Source organism: Etheostoma spectabile, chromosome 6 (genome assembly GCF_008692095.1).
Source record: "Etheostoma spectabile isolate EspeVRDwgs_2016 chromosome 6, UIUC_Espe_1.0, whole genome shotgun sequence".
NCBI lineage: Eukaryota > Metazoa > Chordata > Actinopteri > Perciformes > Percidae > Etheostoma > Etheostoma spectabile.
Window position 1 is genome coordinate 18,031,071 of NC_045738.1, and position 23,849 is coordinate 18,054,919.

The 23,849-nt window shown below is 39.1% G+C and overlaps 2 protein-coding genes across 4 annotated transcripts in view; one reads left to right on the forward strand and one right to left on the reverse strand.

The window, feature by feature from the left end:
- Positions 1 to 7,312, forward strand: part of glcci1b (glucocorticoid induced 1b) — a 23,346-nt gene extending 16,034 nt beyond the window's left edge. For all 3 annotated transcript variants that reach the window (XM_032519677.1, XM_032519675.1, XM_032519676.1), the window contains exons 6-9: positions 1,926 to 2,063; positions 3,207 to 3,396; positions 4,873 to 4,993; positions 5,255 to 7,312. In XM_032519677.1, coding sequence (XP_032375568.1) covers positions 1,926 to 2,063; positions 3,207 to 3,396; positions 4,873 to 4,993; positions 5,255 to 5,582 — 777 coding nt within the window. In that variant the 3' untranslated portion in view covers positions 5,583 to 7,312. The remainder of the gene's footprint in view (positions 1 to 1,925; positions 2,064 to 3,206; positions 3,397 to 4,872; positions 4,994 to 5,254) is intronic.
- A 2,745-nt stretch (positions 7,313 to 10,057) lies between these two features.
- ica1 (islet cell autoantigen 1) lies at positions 10,058 to 22,707 on the reverse strand. Its single transcript, XM_032519678.1, has 13 exons — positions 22,600 to 22,707; positions 21,254 to 21,283; positions 20,980 to 21,151; positions 20,252 to 20,324; positions 19,845 to 19,968; positions 18,212 to 18,410; positions 15,866 to 15,991; positions 15,111 to 15,209; positions 14,895 to 14,995; positions 14,667 to 14,713; positions 13,932 to 14,195; positions 11,499 to 11,588; positions 10,058 to 11,258 (listed from the first exon to the last, which is right to left on the reverse strand). Exons 2-13 carry the CDS (start codon positions 21,268 to 21,270, stop codon positions 11,137 to 11,139), a joined length of 1,434 nt encoding a protein of 477 aa, XP_032375569.1. The 5' UTR covers positions 21,271 to 21,283; positions 22,600 to 22,707; the 3' UTR covers positions 10,058 to 11,136.
- Positions 22,708 to 23,849: the final 1,142 nt, after the last annotated feature.

Sequence of the window (23,849 nt, forward strand, 5' to 3'; positions counted from 1 at the left end):
ATAAGCGACTTTTTCTACGTAGCCCCCCTAAGATCCTGGAAGAGAAAAATAAATTAAACTGTGTTACAATCCATGTTGACAGATTGGTAAACTGTACACACGGTAGGCTAGAGTTTATTTATTTTCTCCCCCTGAGCTTCAGACAATATGACCACAGGAGTAAGTTAAACCACCTTTTAACATTATTTAACATTAGAACTGATGGGATTTGAAATCACTTTTTTTCACAGTGATTTTGAGTTGTTCCCCACGACGGGTTGAATCCTTCTTTTCCTCCTTTCTCTTTCTCCCAGTCTTTGTTATATTTCTTCCCGTATTTCACCCACTTTATCCCGGGCATTATTCCTCCAAAAACTCTCCTACAGTACACTCACCATTAGTCGCTACTCGCGCATTTTCCTAACCAGAAACAACAAACTGCCCTGCTCTGCCTCTGATTGTTGTACTCGTTTCCTCTGGGTCAGAGCCAATTAGAACAGGAAGTGGTGGGAAATAACGCTGCTGTCTATAGTGTTTATGGGGAAAGGGGCGGGATCAGCGGCCGGCAAGACAAGCTGTGTACAAGCCCAAATAAGCAACCACACTTTAGTGACAAGCCCAAAAAACCGCAACCCGCGACTACCAATTTGTAAGCGACTTTACAAAAAACAAGCCCAAGTCGCTTAGAATAAGCGGACATGGCAACACTGGCTATGATGTCTCTCTCTTTCTCATGGGCGGGCCAAATTCTCTGGGCGGGCAGCGATATTACAAACTACACTATGGCCAAGACCCACCCTTCAATAGCATTTATTGGCCAGGCGTCCATGCTTATGCAAGGTAGCGTAATTTGTACAGGTCCCATCTGCTGACCAATCAGCTCTCCTAACCTTAACCACTTGAAGTCAAATGCCAAACCCCAACCAATCAAGCTGCTTTGTAGGGCTGGTCTTGGCATGGCCATAATGGGATTTGTAATTTTGCGGGCGAGCAAAGCAGAGAAGGGGGAGGTAACCTTTCCCCTTTACGTAATTCCAGTAATATTCCAGATCAGCCCATCTAAGATTTCATTTTCTCAAAGACAGAGCAGATACCCTGGGTTTGGTTTACACCTATCGCCATTTCTATCCAGTGGGGGACCATAGGCAAGCTGGGGGAAGTTATATTATAAATATCTTCACAAGAGAATCACAATAACACAATAATATGAAAATCACAATAATCACAATTTATGAGATCGTACAAAAAATACGATCTCATAAATGACCAATCTCAAAATTAACTGCCTGGCTATATACAGTGTATCACATCTGTCTGCTACAGCTCAGGGTTTTGCTATGGCAACAAATGACAGTGCTAACTTAGCGTTAGCTTAACGGTCCTAACAGTAATCACTGATACAATTACATTTTGGCCTGTTTAGTTTTAGTTCACGTTTTTGCATGTGACTTTTAGGCTTGTTTATAGGCCATATGTGGTCATTATCCAGGTTTATGATGACGTTTGTTGCACTGTATTTGACTGAGGAGGTCAGTTCATTCAAAAGGAGTAGGGGAATGTGTCTGGGCATGCCCTGTCCTTGTTTGCAGTTCATTCATTAACAGATGCCCAGCAACAGTACACATCAACCACTGTGGAAATATTAACAAAAACTGTGATATGCTTTGCCCCATACCCACATGTGGCATATCACAATCATGGCTATGTTTTTGTTCCCTATGATATTTAATCCAACTTCAGTAACATGTAATTAAACTTCGCGCCCTAACCCATTAACCGCCTCATAAAACTGGCTTAGTGACGATTCAATGCCGCGAGCAGATCTCAGTGTCACAGACATTTGCAGTATTATGTATTTAATTGCACAATTGATCTGAATTGTGAGCTGATTTATTTGAGTGTACATCATTTTTCACACTTTTTTTTATTTTTGTCTGTCTTTTCAGTACAAGGGAACTTCATCGGCCCTGTCAACCATCCCTGTGCCAAAATCCCTCATATGCCGGGTGCCAAGCAGTGTGGAAGGCATCAGCCACGAGCTAGAAAATGTGTTTATCAGAGAGGACTGGGAGCAAGGCATACAGGTAGGAATGTGTACACACACCAGCAAAGGGTTGAGCAGTTTTTAGCTTCCTATTAATAATTATGAGTAGGAATTTCTGTTCAATCAAATATCTCTGTTGGTGAAAAGAACAGCATAATTTTCAACAAAATTGTATCAAAGTGTATTAATGAAATACAATCAATGCAGCTAATTAAAAAGGAGCTACATATATAGCCTGCACACTTAATCTGTAAGTTTGCAAGCTAACTTGATAGAAATAAAGTGTGTGTGTGTGTGTGTGTGTTCTCACTGAATTAAATCGCTTAGAGACAAGGACACCCGTAAATCTGTGGGGTACTGAACCTTGGCAGGTCTGTAAAACGTCCCTCTTAGAAAGTCACACACACAGTTTAAACACCTATATAAACATTAGAGGTGTGAATCTTAACTGGTCTCCTGATTTGATTAAGATTAGCATGTCTTTGATTAGATATCTCGATATTTAGAGGGCAAGACTTGTGTGACACGACTGACGTCAGGTAAATGAAAACCGGATGAGACTAGAGTCTGTCATAGGTACAGATGAAACTGGTTAGGCTACTGAGAATGTTATTTTTCATGTTCATGCCGAGACAGGAAAATTAACGTGCGACGTCATTGCGCTATAATCGATTATGGTTGGCCACTGCATCAATGCAGCATTGTCCATGTCCACGTTGCGATGCATCAGTTATTTGATTAATTTCAACACCTCTAATAAATACCTACCACTACAGATTTACAGCCTGCAGTACACCAAGCACTTTTTCTTTCCTGCTCTCCCATTTGAATCTGTTGTGCTAAAGCAGAACGCTCTGCACACATCACACTAGTCATCTACTGTCAAGTATATTACCATCTGGTATGGTGTTTTCCAACTGCCCTTTAAAAAGACAGACAAACACACCAAAGGCTTTTCAGTTTGTCATTATTAGATTTAGGATGTTCTTAACCCAGAATGACATAGTCCAGTGAGTGAGCATGGGATGTTCAAGGACACGTTGCTTGTTATAGGTGATTGAATGTAAGCTTTGAGTTATGATTCTCTTCAAAGAAGGTGCTAAGCATCACCACTCTGACATTGTAGGATCAATATACGTAAACGCATGACCTGTCACCACCTCCTCTGCACTCTGACCTCTAGGCCATGGATGTGGTGGATGGCCGCCGCGCACCCTTCCCTCTGCATCACTACAGCAGCAGTGGGGACACGCGTGATACGGACACACAGGCCCCTTCAAGTGGTGACTCCAGCCCGTCGCCCCGCCCTTGCTGCTCTGACCACGTTCACTCCCCTAATGGAAGCCCATGCTCTGCAGAGGAAATCGACAAAGGTGTGCTTTTTGTTTGACAGATGCCACTTTATGCCTGATTTTACACATCATATACGTTGCCTCAAGTGATGTTACAAAATTAAAAAATATGGGGGTTTGAAACAAGTGAGCTTATCAGACCTCTGTTGGCCACTTCACATTGCTACTTGAGGCTGCATTAACCTCTACTACTTCAGGTAGCATAACTCATCTGAAACTTTGATCAAACTGTCAGTGATTGAGTTGGACTATGGGTAATGTAGGGGCAAGGTTTTAAGAGCGAAGACGTGGAATAAAATAGATGTGATAATTCTGCTGCATCAATTTTAACCCTTGTGTTGTCCTTGGGTCAAATTGACCCTTTTCAAAGTGTTTTTTTATCAGAAATATAGATTTCTTTCAACCAAATTGCCCAAAAATAACATGGATGATTCCATGCAGCGTTCTTCAGGTAAAATTAATGATTACTTTCATCATTTTGGGTGTTTTTATTTAATCTTATAGAATTTGAATTATTTTTCAAAACCGTATCCGGACTAAACTTTGACATATTCCATCTGTGATCCACTCAACATCCTTTTGATCTTAACTTTTTTAACTAAAAGTGTATGTATAATTTGATATAAATTAGTTTTTTTTTTACCCAGAATTCCAAGAATAAGTGTAAAATCTATGATTAAACCAGCTCAGGTTTTTTTTTTAAAGAACCAAATGCATGGAAAAAATGAAAAGTAAATCAGAAAGAAATGACAAAAACATCAGAAAAGCCCCCAAAAATATAAAATTTTGACCTGGAAGGACAAGTTCAGGGTTAACGGGAAGACAAAACAAGGGTTAATAAACTTTCAGCTGGAGTCTAACATTGTTATAGGAGTGCAATACAAAATCAATGTATTCTTTAAAGAAAATGTAGGCTATAAGGATTTTTTCATTTATTTGCTGTTTGCACTTTTCTATTCTAGTTTTGAGTATTTTGTTGGTCAATTGTTACTTGCATGCGTCTCAAAAGGGTCACTTAAGTTGCATAGATTGTTCTCTGGTCCTAAAAAACATTGACAAAGAGACATGGACAACACTTCACACTAAAAGCTTTTGAGAAGGTATTGACCCTACGGTATATACTTTTTGGTTTGTTAAGGAAAGCTGGCATCAAATTCTTGCTTAGAATATTCTTTCTTGTTTTTATTTAAATTGGAATTTTGGCAGTTTTACATAGATTGTATTTTATTTCAGCAAAGTGCCTCTATGGAAACTTTGTGTTTTAATATTTTAGAAGTTTGGCCTCTTTTGCTCAATGAAAAAAGCGTTGTAAAATAGGATGTTAATATTCCAAATAACAAAGTACTGAAAACCGTGTTGATTTAGTAGCAGTAGAGAAACTTGTATTTGAAATCTTCAGTGATACACAGCCCTACTCTAAGCACATTGCAGCTCCTAAGTGTCCTAACTGTGTTTTTTTTCCTTTTTCCTATGTTATATTATTTACGGTATTTCCAGACAGTTTGTGCAGTTCTCCTCTTCCCAAGTTTGCCACATCTCCCAAGCCTAACAACAGCTACATGTTTAAACGGGAACCTCCAGAGGGCTGTGAGAGGGTCAAAGTGTTTGAGGAGATGGTGTAAGTATTTTTTTCATTTTACAATCTACAAGTTTTGAATTGCACACCACTAAAATGAACAATAGATGAAGTTTACTGTACTATTTCATGGACTCTGAGATCCTGTGGGAGGATAGTACAACAAAAATACCAAGTTTATTAGCATCGTAGCTGAGGGCAAAACTTCTGTGTAGGATAAACACCTTGCATCTAATCAATACAGTCATGTAAATAGGATAAAACAAGCAAAGGTACTGAGCTCAGCCTTCTTTATGTCTTCAGGTCTGGCACATCAAAAGGCTTCCCTCTCTTCTCGTGCCCTGACAAAAACAAGGTGAACTTCATTCCCAGGGGCTCTGCCTTCTGCCCTGTCAAACTCCTCTGCTCCTCCCTCTTCTCCCCCGTCTCTCCCTCGTCCTGCTCCTCCGACAGCCCAGGGCCTCAGTTGACCCCAACTCTGCCAACTGCACCACTAGCTACTTTTCCGGCCTCCGCTGACTGGAGCACCAACACAAGCACAGGCATAAACATAGACAACAGCACAGACCGCCAGAGCCCCGACAAAGATGTAGGGAAAGATGGCGCAGCACAAGTTCTCCTCACCAGCTAGTTCTCAGGTATTCATAACCAAACCACCTACAGCTGAAACATTACAGCTAGTCAGGTGGTATGGTTTAAAACAAAAAAAGAAACAAAAAAACAAAAAAAATCCTTGCACTCCGTTAATCTTAACGTTAGCCAGCAGGGAGTGCCCAAGGTCTAGAAATGACATACTCAAAGTAGGAAGCTTGATTGCTTGGTCATTGTCGTCCAGATTTAAGAGGGCTGACCTTGGGCACAGCATCCCTTTACCCATCACTAACCTAGCCTTCTCGTCTGTACCGTGACAACACCCTTAACAAAAACAGCTTTGCTTTCTATTGCAAAAAAAAAGAAAAGAAATTACTTCTCAAATGATAGTGTTCAGTGGCACCGGCAGTTTTATAACGATTTAATTAATGAGAAAAACATCTGCACACTCAAGTCTGTGCAAGATCTATTTCATTTAGCTAGCTTTTGGTCAGAGACTTTCTTCAAGGCAAAAACCAGCAGCAAGTCTTTCTACCTGTTCTTGTAGCTCCAGCCCCTCAGCTAAGCCTGATACAGGGTGAGCTGTGTTTTTCTCTCAGTTAAGATGAAATTAAAAAGGAAAACTCTTAACTAAAATAATACGCTTTTTCATGTTATCTAACCAGCTTATTGGCTGTTCAGTGTTTAGCGAGCTAACATCTATGCATAAGCTTTTTGACAGGATGGGAAATGCTCGATTCATGTATTTAGCATATCAGGATGTCTTACAGTCAGAATACATTGCCCCGCATTAACAACAATGTTTGCACTTGTTGACCCATTGGCTCAGAATGATACAGGCCAGGGCCTATTTTTAATTTAAAAATATTTGTAGCACAAGGTCTACAGCTTTTCTAGTTTGATCACTATGAAAACTTGGTTAGCTCAATACAAAATGCAAATATCAGCTTTGTCAATGACCAAATAACCAATCACAAAGAGCACACCTCCCCCATTGCCCTGTTTTATTGCCCCACACTATACATAACAATAACTCAGGTCATGTGGAATGTACTTGCATTGTTGCCTTTCCCTAGTGTTTATAACGTTCCTCTACAGAAAGATATTCCATTCTTTTAAAGAAATGTTTTTTTTTTGTTTTTTTTTTTTTTTTTTTTTTTTTTTATCCCTCGAAAGGGAGTTTATTATGGACATAATGAACCGATTAGTGTCACATCTTGTGACCGATGACTTTTACGTTAACCTGTTCAGGTTAGAGTTTCAGGTGCTATGACACATTCCAGAGATCGCAGTTGCATAAGTCAACCGTGAGTACTCTTGCAAGCGGAACTAGCTACATAAGCTACATCCTTCCAAATTAAGAAGTTGACAAATATGTTGTTTGTTTCACCCCTTTGTTAAATATGTACCAAAGCAATCTGCATAGCAATGCCAGGCCTATGATGTATTTGGGACCCACAAGGCACAATTTTTGTGCCAGATGCAGAATGTTTATTTGCATTTCTTATAGTTTATAAACAGTTCATCGACATATAAACACTCGTTGAACCAAGCCTAAGCACTTACTTGGAAGGTAAAAGATAATCACTATTTTTATTTTAGACCAATTTGTAAGTTAAAACAATCAGAACATGAGTGTGCAATTGATTTTTGTTTGAAGTAAAGGTACACTAAATCTTTTTGTGTAACACAGTTTGGTTCAATATTCAGATCCAACCAGACATGCCCCAACGTTGCCTGCAGATGTTTTATCCCCACAACATTAAACAAAAATACATGACTGATTTAGAACAATTAAACTTTGAAAGGGAGAATAAAACTAGCAAATGTTTCATTCCAAAATATTTGTTTATTAAGCTACGTGCCCACAAAAACGCAAATATGAACAATATTCACATTTCACAAAAATTAATTTGAAATACTCTCTTCTGCTTGTAGCTCCAAGAGTTTCAATCATACTAACTCTGATTTTATTCACAAGCTCATTGTGCAGTGCAGTTAAGAAATGGTTGCTATGTTTGGCAATGATTCAGTTCTCCTGTGTATTACGCATTTTTATGTAGATCTTGTGTGCGTTTTTCAATAAAGAAAACAAAAAGTCACTTTTTGGATTGGTATTTAATATTTTCAAAGGCTACAGACGGACACATGGACTAATAATTTTAATATTCAGAAGCATGGCATTAATATACAAATAGGAGTCAAGGTAAGGCAATCAATGTATTTGGTTATGATTTTAAATGTATAAACAAATTCCACATGGCTTACACATAAAATATGACACTAGGCTGAGTTGCAACAAAATAAATTCACAATCAATAATTTATAAGGAATCAAATGATAATTATGAGGTTCTATATTGTTTTATGATTTAGATTAAGGCGTTTACTCTGATATATATATATATATATATATATATATATATATATATAATAATATAAATAATATACATACATACATACAGGTAAAAGCCGTAAATTAGAATATTTTGAAAAACTTGATTTATTTCAGTAATTGCATTCAAAAGGTGTAACTTGTACATTATATTTATTCATTGCACACAGCTGATGCTTCAAATGTTTATTTCATTTAATTTTGATGATTTGAAGTGGCAACAAATGAAAACCAAAATTCCGTGTGTCACAAAATTAGAATATTACTTAAGGCTAATACAAAAAGGAGTTTTTAGAAATGTTGGCCAACTGAAAAGTATGAAAATGAAATATGAGCATGTACAATACTCAATACTTGGTTGGAGCTCCTTTTGCCTCAATTACTGCATTATGCGCGTGGCTGGATTCGATGAGTTTCTGGCACTGCCTGGTGTTATGAGAGCCCAGGTTGCTCTGATAGTGGCCTTCAACTCTCTTGCGTTTTTGGGTCTGGCATTCTGCATCTTCCTTTCACAATACCCCACAGATTTTCTATGGGGCTAGTCGGGGAGTTGGCTGGCCATTTAGAACAGAAATACCATGGTCCGTAAACCAGGCACGGTAGATTTTGCGCTGTGTGCAGGCGCCAAGTCCTGTTGAACCTGAAATCTCCATCTCCATAGAGCAGGTCAGCAGCAGAAGCATGAAGTGCTCTAAAACTTGCTGGTAGACGGCTGCGTTGACCCTGGATCTCAGGAAACAGAGTGGACCGACACCAGCAGATGGTATGGCACCCCAAACCATCACTGATGGTGGAAACTTTACACTAGACTTCAGGCAACATGGATCCTGTGCCTCTCCTGTCTTCCTCCAGACTCTGATACCTCGATTTCCAAAGGAAATGCAAAATTTGCTTTCGTCAGAAAACATGACTTTGGACCACTCAGCAGCAGTCCAGCTCTTTTTTTCCTTAGCCCAGGTGAGACGCTTTTCGCGCTGTTTCTTGGTCAACAGTGGCTTGACACGGGTATGCGGCAGTTGAAACCCATGTCTTCAAGCGTCTCTTGGTGGTGGATCTTGAACACTGACTCCAGCAGCTGTCCACTCCTTGTGAATCTCCCCACATTTTTGAATGGTTTTTTTTCACAATCTTGACTAGGGCGCGGTGATCCCTATCGCTTGTACCCTTTTTCTGACACAGTTTTTCCTTCCCTTTGCCTCTCTATTAATGTGTTTGGACACAGAGCTCTGAGAACAGCCAGCCTCTTCAGCAATAACCTTTTGTGTCTTTCCCTCCTTGTGCAATGTGTCGATGGTCGCCTTTTGGACAGCTGTCAAATCTGAAGTCTTCCCCATGTTTGTGTAGGCTTCAGAACTGGACTGAAAGACCATTTAAAGCCTTTTGCAGGTGTTTTGAGTTAATCAGCTGATTAGTTTGTGGCACCAGGTGTCTTCAAAATTTAACCCTTACACAATATTCTAATTTTGTGACACACGGAATTTTGGATTTTCATTTGTTGCCACTTCAAATCATCAAAATTAAATGAAATAAACATTTGAATGCATCAGTCTGTGTGCAAAGAATAAATATAATGTACAAGTTACACCTTTTCAATGCAATTACTGAAATAAATCAAGTTTTTCAAAATATTCTAATTTACTGGCTTTTACCTGTATATTCATTTTATGCAGCATTGTAGTCAAAATCTGTATCACATGATATTGTATGTATTTTCATGATTATCCCAACTTTCCAGTTAGTTTGGCTCTGAAAACTGCATATATTTCCCATTAAAGACAATAACTGAGCTAAACAAATACAAATGGCAAAACACATTGATTAAAAATCTCACGTTAATATAAAAGCATTGTTCATTCAATCACACTTTTTACTGGATAACAAAACAAGGCATGCACCATGCAGTAATAATTGAATGATATGTGTATTTTTCTGGAATCTATTCAAAAGGAGTAGACAAATACTTTTATGCTTTTTAAATTATTTTGCGACATAAATAATAAATAGGAAACCTCTTGGCTCTCTGTTCACCTGTTCAAATGTGGTGTGAAAGTTGCCAATAATTCTGGTCAGTGCTTAGTGTTAAATAGATCAATGGCAGAAAAATGTATTTTTACTCCATTGCTCAACATTTACTGTATTTTGTAAACACGTGAACTATTGCACTGTGATCTTTGATGCCTTTCTTTCTGGTGTTCGTGTTCCCTGTGTGCAGTCTTTAGTAATGAGAATCAGAAATAAAGCATGAATGCTTCTAGAGAATACAGATTTCCAAGGCAGCTCAATGTCAAAGGCTTCTTGTTCCAAAGTCATAATGAGGTATCTATGCTAAACATTAAATATTTAACCCAAGTAAAGGGGGAACAGGATTATTATCGTTGTCTTGTAAAGGATCCTTTTCTTTTACAAAGAAAAAATCGACTGCTAGTAGTCGTTAGTGGAACACTTTAAAGCAGCATAATGGTGCCAACATGAGAAAAAATCAGTTCCTTGTAATAACAAGAACATTTCTCTTGTCCTAACAAGATCCTGTATTTCTCATATAATAAGATACTTTACTGATATGAAATGTTATTACAATGTTCAAGCCTATTTGCAGACTAAGTTTAGTTGTTATAACATTTCAAAGTATCTTTTTATTATCTCATAGTGCTTTTTATATATGTTGTTATAACAAGAAAAAGATCCAACTATTGATTGTTTTAATTATGATAATTACCGGTTTTGTCTATTAGATGAAATTATAATGCCCTTTCTTATTATTTCATATTATAATGTATTGTCTGACCAATAGTCCAGAAACCAAAGATATTCAGTTTACTTCCACATATGATAAAGAAATCAGGAAATCCTCAAAAATATTTGGCATTATTTGCCTGAAGAATTACTGAAATAACTGAATAGTTATCACAATATTTGCTTCAGCTCTCTCTCTCTCTCTGTGTGTGTGTGTGTGTGTGTGTGTGTGTGTGTGTGTGTGTGTGTGTGTGTGTGTGTGTGTGTGTGTGTGTGTGTGTGTGTGTGTGTGTGTGTGTGTGTGTGTGTGTGTGTGTGTGTGTGTGTGTGTGTGTGTGTGTGTGTGTGTGTGTGTGTGTGTGTGTGTGTGTGTGTGTTCAGAGTTGTCTCTGGTCACTGGCAGCTACAGTATATTCTGCTTTATAAAGATGTCATTTTTCATATTTCACCATGACACTGAGGAACAACTATGCGTTTTGAAGTTCGTGCTCTGTGTCAGTTTTGCCGACCGCATCGGGATTGGAGAGGGGGTCCAAGTCGGCAAATAGGTTGAACCACGCTGAGAGATCTTTGGACATCCCTGCTTTCTCTGTAAAATGAGTTAAGTTGAGTTAATGTCACTCAGAGACACTGCTAAAAATATGAACACTTCCTTTTTATACTGTAAAAGACTGCATCTGGCTGGTATCCAACATTATGAATGGAAACAACCCACAAATTCTTTAAAGACCAATAAACACAGGTTGCAGTTGGACACGTCTCTTTGAATCAGTTAGTGTTTTTCTTTTTAAGTCTTTTTATCTGTTTTACTCATTTGCCGCTGTCCTACCTTTCACTGCTGGCTTAGAAGGGTTCTGACTGGCTCCAGAGGAGGGCTCTGTTGCCTGGGCGACAGGCTGTGAAATGACCCCGGCCCAATCTGAAAATGGAGACGCAGATTTTTAAATTAATCGACTGGGCACGCTTAATGTGCCGGAGCATGGTCCAACAAATAAACCATCACACTCTTCATACACACTGCTGATGTGGAAGAATGTTGTGTAATAGACACACAAAAAGCAGTAATCAAAACATTTATCACAGCAAAATCACATCTGACATTATTAGTGGTAGAGACAGGCCAGAAGTTGCAATTACAACTCTGAGGTCTTTTGGGGAAATTTATTTAGCTTTTATCCCTTTGTGTATCCACAAAATGCAGAATGTATCAACACTAAACCCCACCAAGGCAGACACTGGAATGTGCTGTTGATTTTTGAATTTTGTAACAAACAATCTGCTCCGGAATCAAACAAATGGGTCCAGCCGGCTTAAAGGACCAAATAACCCTTTAAATCCTCTGGGTATTTTAGTACATCATGGTATTTCAGTACCAGCCTCCTCTACTAGTGTGGTCTTTATTGTACACCACACTATTGTACACCATTTTTGAATGAATAAAACCTTTTTTGACAAAGTTCTTAAGAAATGTTTTCAATTGTTTTTAGTTTAAAAGCTTTGAGCGTAACTGCAGCTTCAGGTCTTACAAGATGCATCTGAATGTGCTTGACTCATGAGGCTCTGGAGGTTTTCCTTCTCGAAGATTTGTTCTAGCCTAGATTTGTTTTACATTCTTGGTCTAAAGCCATTTTTCTTTCAATCTGGCTGTTTGGACCGTATGGTTAAAATCTTTCTTTCTTTTCTTCTTTTACTCTGAACCAGATTCTTTCCAGGATTTGCCTGTTCTGATCTCCAACATTTAGGTTAAATGGAGGTTAAGAGCTCTGGTTTCTGCTGCTCATGTGATGCTTCTTGCACGAGTGACTTCTTTGACCACTCCGCCATGTCACCAAAATCTGAGAAGTGCTACACCTTCGCAGTTCTTCCTGCAAGATCTTTGATAACAGCCCAAAACCTCCGGTCCTTAAGTTCTCAAGGTCAGCCTCTTGAACAAGGTTCTTCCTGCCCAGTACCCCAGATTAGTTTAATGAACTGCCCTTAAAGTCTGCATCGCTTTTTCCATTTAATACATAGTGGTTTAGCAACTGCAAAATTAATTTGAATGTGAATGGGTAAATGCAAGACAGGTTTTGTGAGCACATAGGTAAAAAGGTTAAATTTGTTTTCAGTAAATACCTGATGTTTTCCTTGAATGCTGCCAAAAGTGATTTGCACTTTAAACTACTATCCTACTTGCAGTCCTAGTCCATGTGTACTCCTTCCTGCACTTACAGACTGATGACCGCTTGAATTGGCTTTATGCTCATTCAGTGATTTAAAATCGTTAAATACGTTCACCAAGTTCTGTGAATTTTTGTGCAGTCCTGATTGAATTCGGTTGACAATTCTATTGTGATTGTTTCTGCTGTGTGGTCCTGTAATTTGGACTTCAAGCTTTGATACTAATTAAATGAAAGCAGGTTGAATATATGGTTTGACAACTTTTTTTTTAAAGGCAGAGATTGTGCCCAAGTGTGCTTTGTTGACCGGCAGGATTCTTAGCTTCCCTTTCAAATCTAATCACCATCTTGCCTGCCTCTGAGCCTATAGAGCGTATGCTTCTCCTCAACCTGCTCTCAATCCCTGGAATGTGTATGCTATGCTCTGAACCATGCAGGAATTATAGTTTACTGTCACACTCATTCTAAACCACTAGCTTTATTCGATTCAAATTAGCGTCAGACCTGTTATGCTGCACTGAAATGTCAGCTTCGTGAGTTCACCCGGGAAATGCATACAGTAGGGTTTCACGTCTCTTATAGCTAAATAGCGAGGCTACTCACAACCCTTCAAGTTGGAAACCAGCAAAACCAAATCAACAAAACCAGACGGGCCAATAGCAGCCAGTGCCCAGGCCCGGATGAAATGGAAAGTTGTTGGCAATTACCTACGGGTAAGCAAAACTAAATGCCATGTTATTATAGCCTTCTTTCTATTACATTCACAGACATGGGTTTGATAAAGCCACATTTCTCTCTGTATGGAAATAATTGGCTACATTGGGGCAAAGCAGCAATTTCTTTTGCATTTGTTAATGCACTTATTCATGGAAAAACAAACTTATTTAGTTTTCAGGCATATTGCTTTCTCCTAAGTTCTTCATTAAATAAGGGTATTGGTGGCTAATTAAGATGTTTAAGCAGAAGAGAATGGTGGAAACCTTGTGGTCTCATTTTGATACAAAAAGCTTAATCTTGCACCTATATTTACCTACCTATCTTCTCTGGTTCACTATTATCTGGCCCACACAAGGACAAATGCACACACAGTAGTATGTTCTGACCTGAGAAGGAAGAATGCAGATTATTTGTGCTCTGGTCCAACAGCTGAGATGGTAGAAAGAAGGAGTTTTCCTTTTGCTGGGTCTCCGTTTGTCTGCCTGATGCCGCGCTCGTTCCCTCCTCGGTGTCTCCGAACACATCCGTCCACTCTCGAGAGAAGTCGTCCTCATCCACAGACATACTGCCCAGGATCTCATTCAGTAAGGCCATGCTGTCCTTCTCCTCTCCCTCTAACTCTGGATAGGCAGAGAGATGATCTCCATTCCCTAGAGTGACCAGGCAGGTTGATCAGAGAACTTAAACAATAATGCATAATTATGTAATAACAATATGGTAACATTAGCGATGATTTCTTTTAGCCACTTACGTTTATCTTAACATTTTCCAAAAAGCTGCATTCGTATTCTGTATTGCTTTGCTTTTATAAATGGTAGGTATATGTGTTTAAGGAATCTTGATATTTCTAAATGAACAAGAGCTGAAACGACTAATCGATTAGCAAAAGATTATTCAGAAACTATTCTGATAACCAAAGTCAATGTCAAATTGTAATATTTGCTTCTATGATTGTAAACTAAATATCTTTGAGTTTCTGACTCTTTGTCAGACAGAACAAACTATTTTAAAGACGTCATATTGGGCTCCGGGAACAAATTTTTCACTATTTTTGTAAAATTAATGAACTAAATGTATTACCATAGGATGAACTACTATTATAATAACATGTTTTCTTTTACCTTCTCTGGTCTTATCACTGGTGCTTTCATTTGCTAGTGAGATGAGTCTGTAGATATGACAAACAGAAGATCAGTTTAACATTTTACACAAAAAGCAGCAGTTGTGTAGAAAAACTTAAATTCAGCCCAGCCTGGGTCAGTGTTTATAAACATACTCTCATTTTTTACCATTGGCATGCACGTGTTTGGTCTACCTGCATGAGGAAAGATAAAGATGAGATAACTCACGGGTCGTCTGTGTTCTCGGCTAACTTTCCATCTGCGCCATTTGCTTTAATTTTCCTCTTTCCCTTCTTCTTAGCCAGCTTGCCAGTGGGGCCTTGTAAGGTCTGAAAGAATAACCAGGTCACTGATCAGAGGTATTGGCCCATTCTCAAGCTATAGAACTACTTTGGCAGTGTTTGAATTTAGATATCATCTGTACAGGTCAAGAGGATCTCTGACCTTAAGTGTGGAGAACTCATAATGCTGACAGCCCTTGAAGCTCTCATGAATGGCCGCCATAGTGTGGGATGTCTTCTCCCAGAAGTGCAGAAGTGTTGTCTGAAATGGCAAAACAAGCAGAGGCCACATATTCAGCAAGTCACAGTTAAAGTTATTCAGTTCATTTTATTCTCGTGTCTCCTCGTGTGGTCTGATGTAGAGATGTTCCGATATCAGTATCGCCTCCGATACTGCCTAAAACGCTGGTTTCTGTATCGGGAAGTACTGGAGTTTTTGCAACAATCCGAAACCACATAATAAAGCCCTAAAGAAAACTATGTTCAATTAGTTTATGTTCTTTTTCCATCATCATTGACTGTCAAACTGGATAAAAAAAGAAAGTTCTGTGGCATTCATTGTTTGGGTTTGTTCATCTTTCAGAAAGAGTTTAACCTGAGCCAGACCAACAACAAAGATAGAAATCATATCTCATCCATACAGGGATAGAAGTATACAGTTGTTAAAACATAAGATATATGACACACTGGTATCGGATCAGTACTCAGTATCGGCCGATACGCAAGTTCAGGTATCGGTATTGGGATGCAAAAAATGGTATCAGACCATCTGTACTCTTGACAGTTAAGTCTCCATGCAGTGTCTTTGTTCCCTTCATGTTTGTCTTCCTTATTTGCGTTACCATGTGGTAGAGCCAATGAAAACACTCTATTTAAGATCAATGGAGTGTATGCAAACAAGTGGGATTTGTGGTATACCTGGTATGTGGTTAACACGTGAGAGAGGAGGTTGCAGCGACTGGCTCCCAGCAGGTCAACCTTCTGGCAGACATCATTCTTCAGTTTGTCAAAGCCTGTTTTGGTAGTGCGCACCTGGGCCTGAACCTGAGATATGTAATGGATAAGAAAATGTCCCAACTGAAGATAAGCACGCAGTATTCTGTATAACACCGGTCTGAACAGTGAAGGGAAGTGTAGGCAGAAAAAAGCATGCTGGGTTCTTGATTTGTTCAAAATAGTTTGAACCAACGGAACATTTGTTGGTGCGTCCTGCCCTCTAGTGGCATTCTTTTGGTACAGTCTTTACCCGCTTTGTGCTGCTTGTGTGGCCGTAGGTATTGCAAGAAAATCTGGCTAGTCAATTACTCAGTTAGATGATGATATTTTGAAATCCTTGATAACTGAATATGTTTTGGTAAAATGAGACATATGAAGACGTCTCTTTGGGGCTCTGGGAGCTTGTGATGGACGTTTTCCACAATTTCCTGACATTTTTTCAGACCAAATATTTCATTGAAAAAGTAATTGACAGAGTAATTAATGATGAAGAACTAGTTGCAGTCCTATAGCTGATAACTTGTTGGAGCAGACATAATAGATTACCTTTCTCCCACACACTGTGTTGGCAGGTTTTTGACATTTCTTCCATTTTTATTTTGCTCTGGCCAGAATTTTTTTATATTGATTGATATTGCAAGCTGAGTAATAACCATTACATTCATTTAACAAAAGCGCAATTCATTGTCAAATTTTTGTATTATATTGTGTTCAAATATAGTGCATTTTAATTGCCAGTGTACCGATATATATATATATATATATATATATATATAATATCGGTACACTGGCAATTAAATATATTATAATTATATTACTACTCACCGGCCACTTTATTAGTACACCTGTCCAACTGCTCGTTAACACTTAATTTCTAAGCAGCCAATCACATGGCGGCAACTCAGTGCATTTAGGCATGTAGACATGGTCAGAGAATCTCCTGCAGTTCAAACCGAGCATCAGTATGGGGAGAAAGGTGATTTGAGTGACTTTGAACGTGGCATGACGTTGGTGCCAGAAGGGCTGGTCTGAGTATTTCAGAACTGCTAATCTACTGGGATTTTCACGCACAACCATCTCTAGGGTTTACAAGAAATGGTCCGAAAAAGAAAAAACATCCAGTGAGCGGCAGTTCTGTGCCGGAAATGCCTTGTTGATGCCAGAGGTCAGAGGAGAATGGCCAGACTGGTTCGACTGATAGAAGGGCAACAGTGACTCAAATAACCACCCGTTACAACCAAGGTGGGCAGAAGGCATCTCTGAACGCACAGTTACGTCGAACTTTGAGGCAGATGGGCTACACAGCAAGAGACCACATCGGGTGCCACTCCTTTCAGCTAAGAACAGAAACTAGACTACAATTTGCACAAGCTCATACGAATTGGACAATAGAAGATTGGAAAAACGTTGCGTCTGATATCTCGATTTCTGCTGCGACAGTCGGATGGTAGGGTCAAATTTGGCATCTACAACATGAAAGCATGGATCCATCCTGCCTTGTATCAACGGTTCAGGCTGGTGGTGGTGGTGTCATGGTGTGGGGAATATTTTCTTGGCACTCTTTGGGCCCCTTGGTACCAATTGAGCATCGTTGCAACGCCACAGCCTACCTGAGTATTGTTGCTGCCCATGTCCATCCCTTTATGACCATAATGTACCCAACTTCTGATGGCTACTTTCAGCAGGATAATGCGCCATTCATAAAGCTGGAATCATCACAGACTGGTTTCTTGAACATGACAATGAGTTCGCTGTACAAATGGCCTCCCAGTCACCAGATCTCATCCAATAGAGCATCTTTGGGATGTGGTGGAACGGGAGATTCGCATCTGGATGTGCAGCCGACAAATCTGCGGCAACTGTGTGATGCCATCATGTCAATATGGACCAAACTCCCTGAGGATGCTTCCGCACCTTGTTGAATCTATGCCACGAAGAATGAGGCAGTTCTGAAGGCAAAAGGGGGTCCAACCCGTTACTAGCATGGGGTACCTAATAAAGTGGCCGTGAGTATATATATATATAATATATATATATATATATATATATATATATATATATATATATATATACACACACACACAGGAGAAGCACAGGTGCAAATAATACCACAGAGCACCAAAAAAGGCAAACTACATGAAATGGAACTATTATTTATGTTATTAGTTACACCTGTGCTTTCTGTTTTGACATGTCAAAATGTCTGCTGTGAAAAGCTTCATTGGTCTGACCTTTGATTCTGCTTCATGTATTGTGTGACAGACAAACCTTGCGAAATTTCTCCATCTGTTTATGAGTATCTGGATCCAGCTCCTGAGAAACGTCCTTCATCCAAAGCAGCGCTCCACGGTATTCGGTCCTGGACTGCTCCATTCGATTCACTGTCAGCCACGTGTCTGAGATCGCTCGATAGCGAAATGTCTCGACCTCCTGGTACAAACGGCACAGAGGGTTCCTCAGAGCCAATCTGTACAGGATGTAGTTTAAATTAAGTATTAAGGTGCAGCAGGTTTGGCATTAAAATCTCCTTTAGCCTTTTATAATGCATAATACATATAGAAGTCTGAAAGGAAAATGCTCTTCCAACCCCAGCAGGGCAAAGGGTTGGCAGTGTCTTGCAAATCCAAATAGTAGAGTCAAGGAAAGGCCCCTGGAAGAATCAGTTTAACCAACTTGTATTTGTCCCTTTCAGTAAAAAAAAACAAACAAAGCAAACTAAACAAATGTAGTAATCTTAATTTTAAGAAACACCAGCAGAAACCAAATCACTAGCAGCACACAGAGGCTACCAAACCTGTTGATCACACTTGTTTGTAATTATTTGCCAGTATTCTCAGGGTATCACAATAGCTGTGGTTTAATTTTCAAAAAACACCATATTTGTGTTGTACTGCACATCGCTTGAGCTCCTCATTTCACCCTGTGTGTTGAGCTCTCTGTTTTAGCTACAGAGTGAGACATCTCACTTCTATACGATCTTTGTTGGGAGTCGCACATGTGCCGTAAGCACTGCCAGCTTGTCAGTTGCAGAGTATGAGCGCGTGCCGCGCTAGCAGCTAGCCGAGCAGTATAACGTGTTACAAAGTGGCGCACGTTCGTCACAGAAGTAAAGGCTGGACTACAATAGAGCTGTTTGGAGCAGCTGGTGAACAGTGTTTTTCAAGGTCCCTTTGGGGTGGACTTTGGGCTTTTTCACTTTGTAAACCTATAACATGCACAAAACCGATGTATAACACGTTAAAGGAAAGGGAAAAAGGCAAAAAGCATTATATGAGCACTTTAACACTTGAATATTATTTATCATTATGTGTGGTTGGTTTGCCTCATTTTTCTAGTAAGCGGATTATGACAGATTCAGAAATCAAATAAACTCAAGGTTACTTGAAGGTATGTACATAGGAGTGACATGACACTGTCATGAACGTGTCATAAATATTTTTAAACAAGTCATAAACTTTCATGACATAACGCTTTTAGTAAGTGTCATTCAGTTTTGTCATGACAAGTTATGGTTAGGGTTCATGTGTCATGACTGTATCATGACACCGTCATGTGTCATGTCACTCTTATGTAGATACCTTCAAGTAAAGCGTTACCAAACTCAATCCTAATTCTGTAAGAGTGAGTGTGTATCAATTGTTAAGGAAACTTCTTCTGCTTTAATAAGATTATTCAAATCCTGTTGGTGAGACGTTCCTAGCATACCTAACTCTGGGATTATAGTCGGACAAATAAGACACTCCCTAATCCTTTTTGGGATTTTATGTGATAAAGTTGAAAGACCTTTTATATAAAACAATTTTCCAGTTCAGCTGTAACTTTCTTATGAATTATCTGGATGTTTCATGAGGGTGTGGCGTACATATGTCAAACACACACTAAGGATTTGTGTGTTGCCTACCTCTGTTGGGAGGAGAAGCAGAGCGCTTTCCCAGTGGCCTGCATTATCTTTCCAGCCCTGGTTTTATCCTGCGAGCCCTGGGAGCGCAGGAAACGACCCAGCTCATTCTCCTCTTGGGAAAGAACTACACAGTAGATATGGTAAATGTAGTTTTTAATTGAAATATTTCCAATGGTGTTTTATGTTCTGGACATTGTTCTCTATGACAAGTTAATGAAGCGTAACAGATGGACATTCAAGTTTTTGTGTCCTTGGTTAATAACGACTCTTATAAATGAGATATAATATTTACATGCTGCAACTCTAGAACAAAGCATTTGATGGAGTACGTATTTTTCTAGAATACAAACTTGCATCCTTTGTGTACTGCTCATATCTTAGAGTTTCTATTTCCACCAAATACTTACAGCAGATCCTCCTCTGGTACTGCTCGATGACCTTGAGCAGCTCCATGCATGTTCTCTGGATGGAATGGAAGACCTGCACATTACAAGAAAATCAGCGTAAACACCAAATGCCTGATCCTTATGGAAGTTATTCTAAGTTAAGTAAGACTTGTTGTGTAGTATACTGTCTGAATATGAAGTCTCTATCTGCGCAGTACAGCTTGTTTCTTATGAGTTATTTTTAGAAAGACAAATAACTGATTTACGTCTATGATACTTTATTGATTTTAAGCTATTTCTACAACTGTGGTTGTGATGCAGTGCTATGAGGTCAAAATAGAAGTTTTAAAATGTCACATCAAAGCTTTTGAAAACATGAGCTGTGATCTGGTGTGTACATTTGTAACTATCCAGTTTATCACAGTGCTTATCAAGTCCCTGGTCTAAATTCAGGCGGGATGTTCTGGCTTTTATGAGGTATCGATTTCGGGCCTTAAAATCACTTCACTCCTGAAATGGAGGCATAGATGATGGGGATTAGGAGAGGCAGCCTAATGTACGTTTTAAGCTTCAAGCAAATACGGGCATCGCGTGAATCAAAAACCCATTTTAGTCACTGCAGAGTCTGCCAGAGGGAAAGTAGCTCCAGTGTTTGTTAATGTTTCTGTGATGCAACTGCGGCCTGACTTTCTGTTCCTTGAGTTACTTAACATGCAGTAAAACTACAACACTTTCATTTTCCTCCTCACCTCCAGCTTGCCGTCCAGATCTGCATCTGACGCCACCACATGTTCGTCTTCTTTCTTCCCTGTGACCTTAATGAGCGTCTGTTTGGTTTTCCAGTACTTCTGCTGGAACTTGTTCACCACAGATGAGTCTTGACTTTGGATAAAGCGGTCAAGGTAGTCTTGGGAGTAGCCACTGCAATGATGCAGAGATTGGACCAATGTTGGGACTGGTGCTTTCCTAAAATGAGCTGTATAAACTTATTTCTTGGTTAAAAATAGAGAGGTATATACTCACAAATTTGCCCCCTCCATTTTTTTTGATTCCCTGTGGAGAAAGCAGAGCAACTTAAATACTTCCTGGATAACAGATGAAGTTAGGGACATGTAGCAGTGCCTGGGGGGTAGCAAACAAAAGTCAGCAGAAAGTTTATATTCTTGTAAATACATTACAAAATACTGTATGTACTTGGTGAAATCTGAGTTTTCATCCTAACTTTAATGTTATGATCCTGTCGGTTATAACATGAGCTGAGTCCATCTGCTGGGCGTTACCTTGAAAAACCTCTGTCTTGTTTGAGGCTTATTCAAATCTCAGCGGCTGCCTGAGTTTTGACCGGAACAAAGAAACGAGATCATATTTCACCTGTGCTGACTACATGTTGCTTTTCGTCAAACTCATCACAAAAATCTACAGGTTAATTTCAAAGCCCAGGGGCCTTCCACCAGTATTTGACCTTATGTTTGTTATTTTCATTTATCAAAATATACTCAAAGTACCAAAGGTAAACATACTCATTATGCAGAATGGCCAATTTCAGAAACTTATATATTATGTTACAGGATTATTTGTCATCATTGATGCATTAATGTAATCATCACTTTAACGTTGCAGCTAGTTAGCTCCACCTTAACTAGCTGCAACATTAAAGTGATGATTACATTATATCTCATAACTTATTAGATTTTGAATTCATTTTGTATAGATTTTGTATTCATCTAAATCTGTAAAGTATCTAGTAAACACTTTATGCCTCTGTAATGTAGTGGAGTAGAAGTATAAGTAGTTTAAAATGGAAATTACCTCAAAATGTAATTTGTTTATTAATCAAGAGGTGACTCAAACTCAGAGCTCTGTTTCTATAAATCAAAATAAGGGGTGACTGAGATCCTAGTTGTATTTCCATCCTTCCAGACATTAACTAGGGAATCGTATAGGCTACCACCAGAGTCGATTTTTAGGGTCTGGGGGAAAGATTAAAAACAAGAAAAGTAAGAGGCATCACCTGCTGCCCATCACGGATGATCATTTTTACGTACAACTCGCGCGTCACGACTCATTTTTAACGGGATGGGTTATGATGCGATGCATTAAAACGCGGCACCCAAATGACTAAGAAGAAACGCGTTGTGGTCAGCATATTTATATCTGAATTATCCAGGGCATATATATCAATATGAGTACAATACATCCGCGCCCCATAGCAATAAAATCAAAAATGTCTATGTCCGCGCGCCGCACCAGAATAAACACAACGCCTGAATCACTGCGGAAAGCAAGCGTCGCCCTTTGAAAGTCAAACACATTTTACAGCATAAATAAGAGAAATATCAAAATGAATGCACAGAATGTTGCAAACGCACCTGATAACGTATAAAAAAAAGGTCGTTATATTCCCTCCATCGTTGCTCGGACTGCAGCTCTGGCCGTGGGCCCTGCTGTGTGTGTACGCACGGCTGACGTCATCTCAGGCTGAGCTTCCCTGATGCCGCGCGCGTCACGTTCAGATGTTTGTCTCGTGCAAACAGATATTACTAATGCGCTATAACTGTCTCGTGCAAAGTGGGTTGTTTGTGTACCATTGTGCAAACTGGTTCCATGGTTGTAGTCCAGAGAACAATTGTGAAAATGAACTTATAAAAAGACATAAACTATATTTAACAGGCCCTTTTCAAAACAACCGGGATTTAAAACATTTTCGGAGTAACAACAGCTATGTCAGTGAGGTCAAATGGATGTAAACAACATACACTAGAATAATACTGTTTGTCCTTGTAATAATATATCTTGTAATAAAACTGTATACCATGTAAAGATAATAGGCCTATAGTATAAGGTGAAATGTAGTAACATTGTATAACACAATACATACAGTACATTATATATAATAAAAATATCAATATATATACACAATACAGTACTTAAGAAAAATACAGAACAATGTTGAACAAAACATATAAATCAGTCCGACAGTGGCGAGGGAGAGCAGTGTTAGTTGGGCCAGACATGTGGAAATTGATAATGAGCTGTTGTCCTTTCTCAGCCGTGACGTAAAACGCATCACTCGAGCCGCCGAGTCGACAAACTACACCATTTTGTAAACCTAGCCATACTGAGGAATACAGAGAGAGTTTTGTGGAGCTGATGGTCTTAATTAGCTTTGCGTCAACTCATTTGCCAGTGGCTTGACTGTAACGGGCATTCATTAATGCAAAATAGTCGCACACTAACTTTGTGTCTTCTCAGCAGCATTGGGTAGCTTTCCTGTCACTTCCAAGTTCTCATTAAACCTGCTCTGTACAAATAGGTTTTTTAATTAACAATGAATCTGATAATGTGGTATATGAAAAGTGTTGCTTGTAGTGACGAACACAGATAATTATCACCCTACTCCTCCATTTCCGTCAGCTTTTGGCGCCTTTTTGTTTTGGTTTTATAGCCTTCATCGTAGCAATTTTGGTTTACTTAAAAAGATTGCTCATAGGGTGTAAAATTGTATTGTGCAAATTTTGTTCTGAAAGTTCAGTGTCCTTACCCTCATGGTGAAAAGGGATTTTTGAAGAAATGTTTGACAGCTATGAAGTGTCTTTTATTAGAGCTGAAACAATGAATT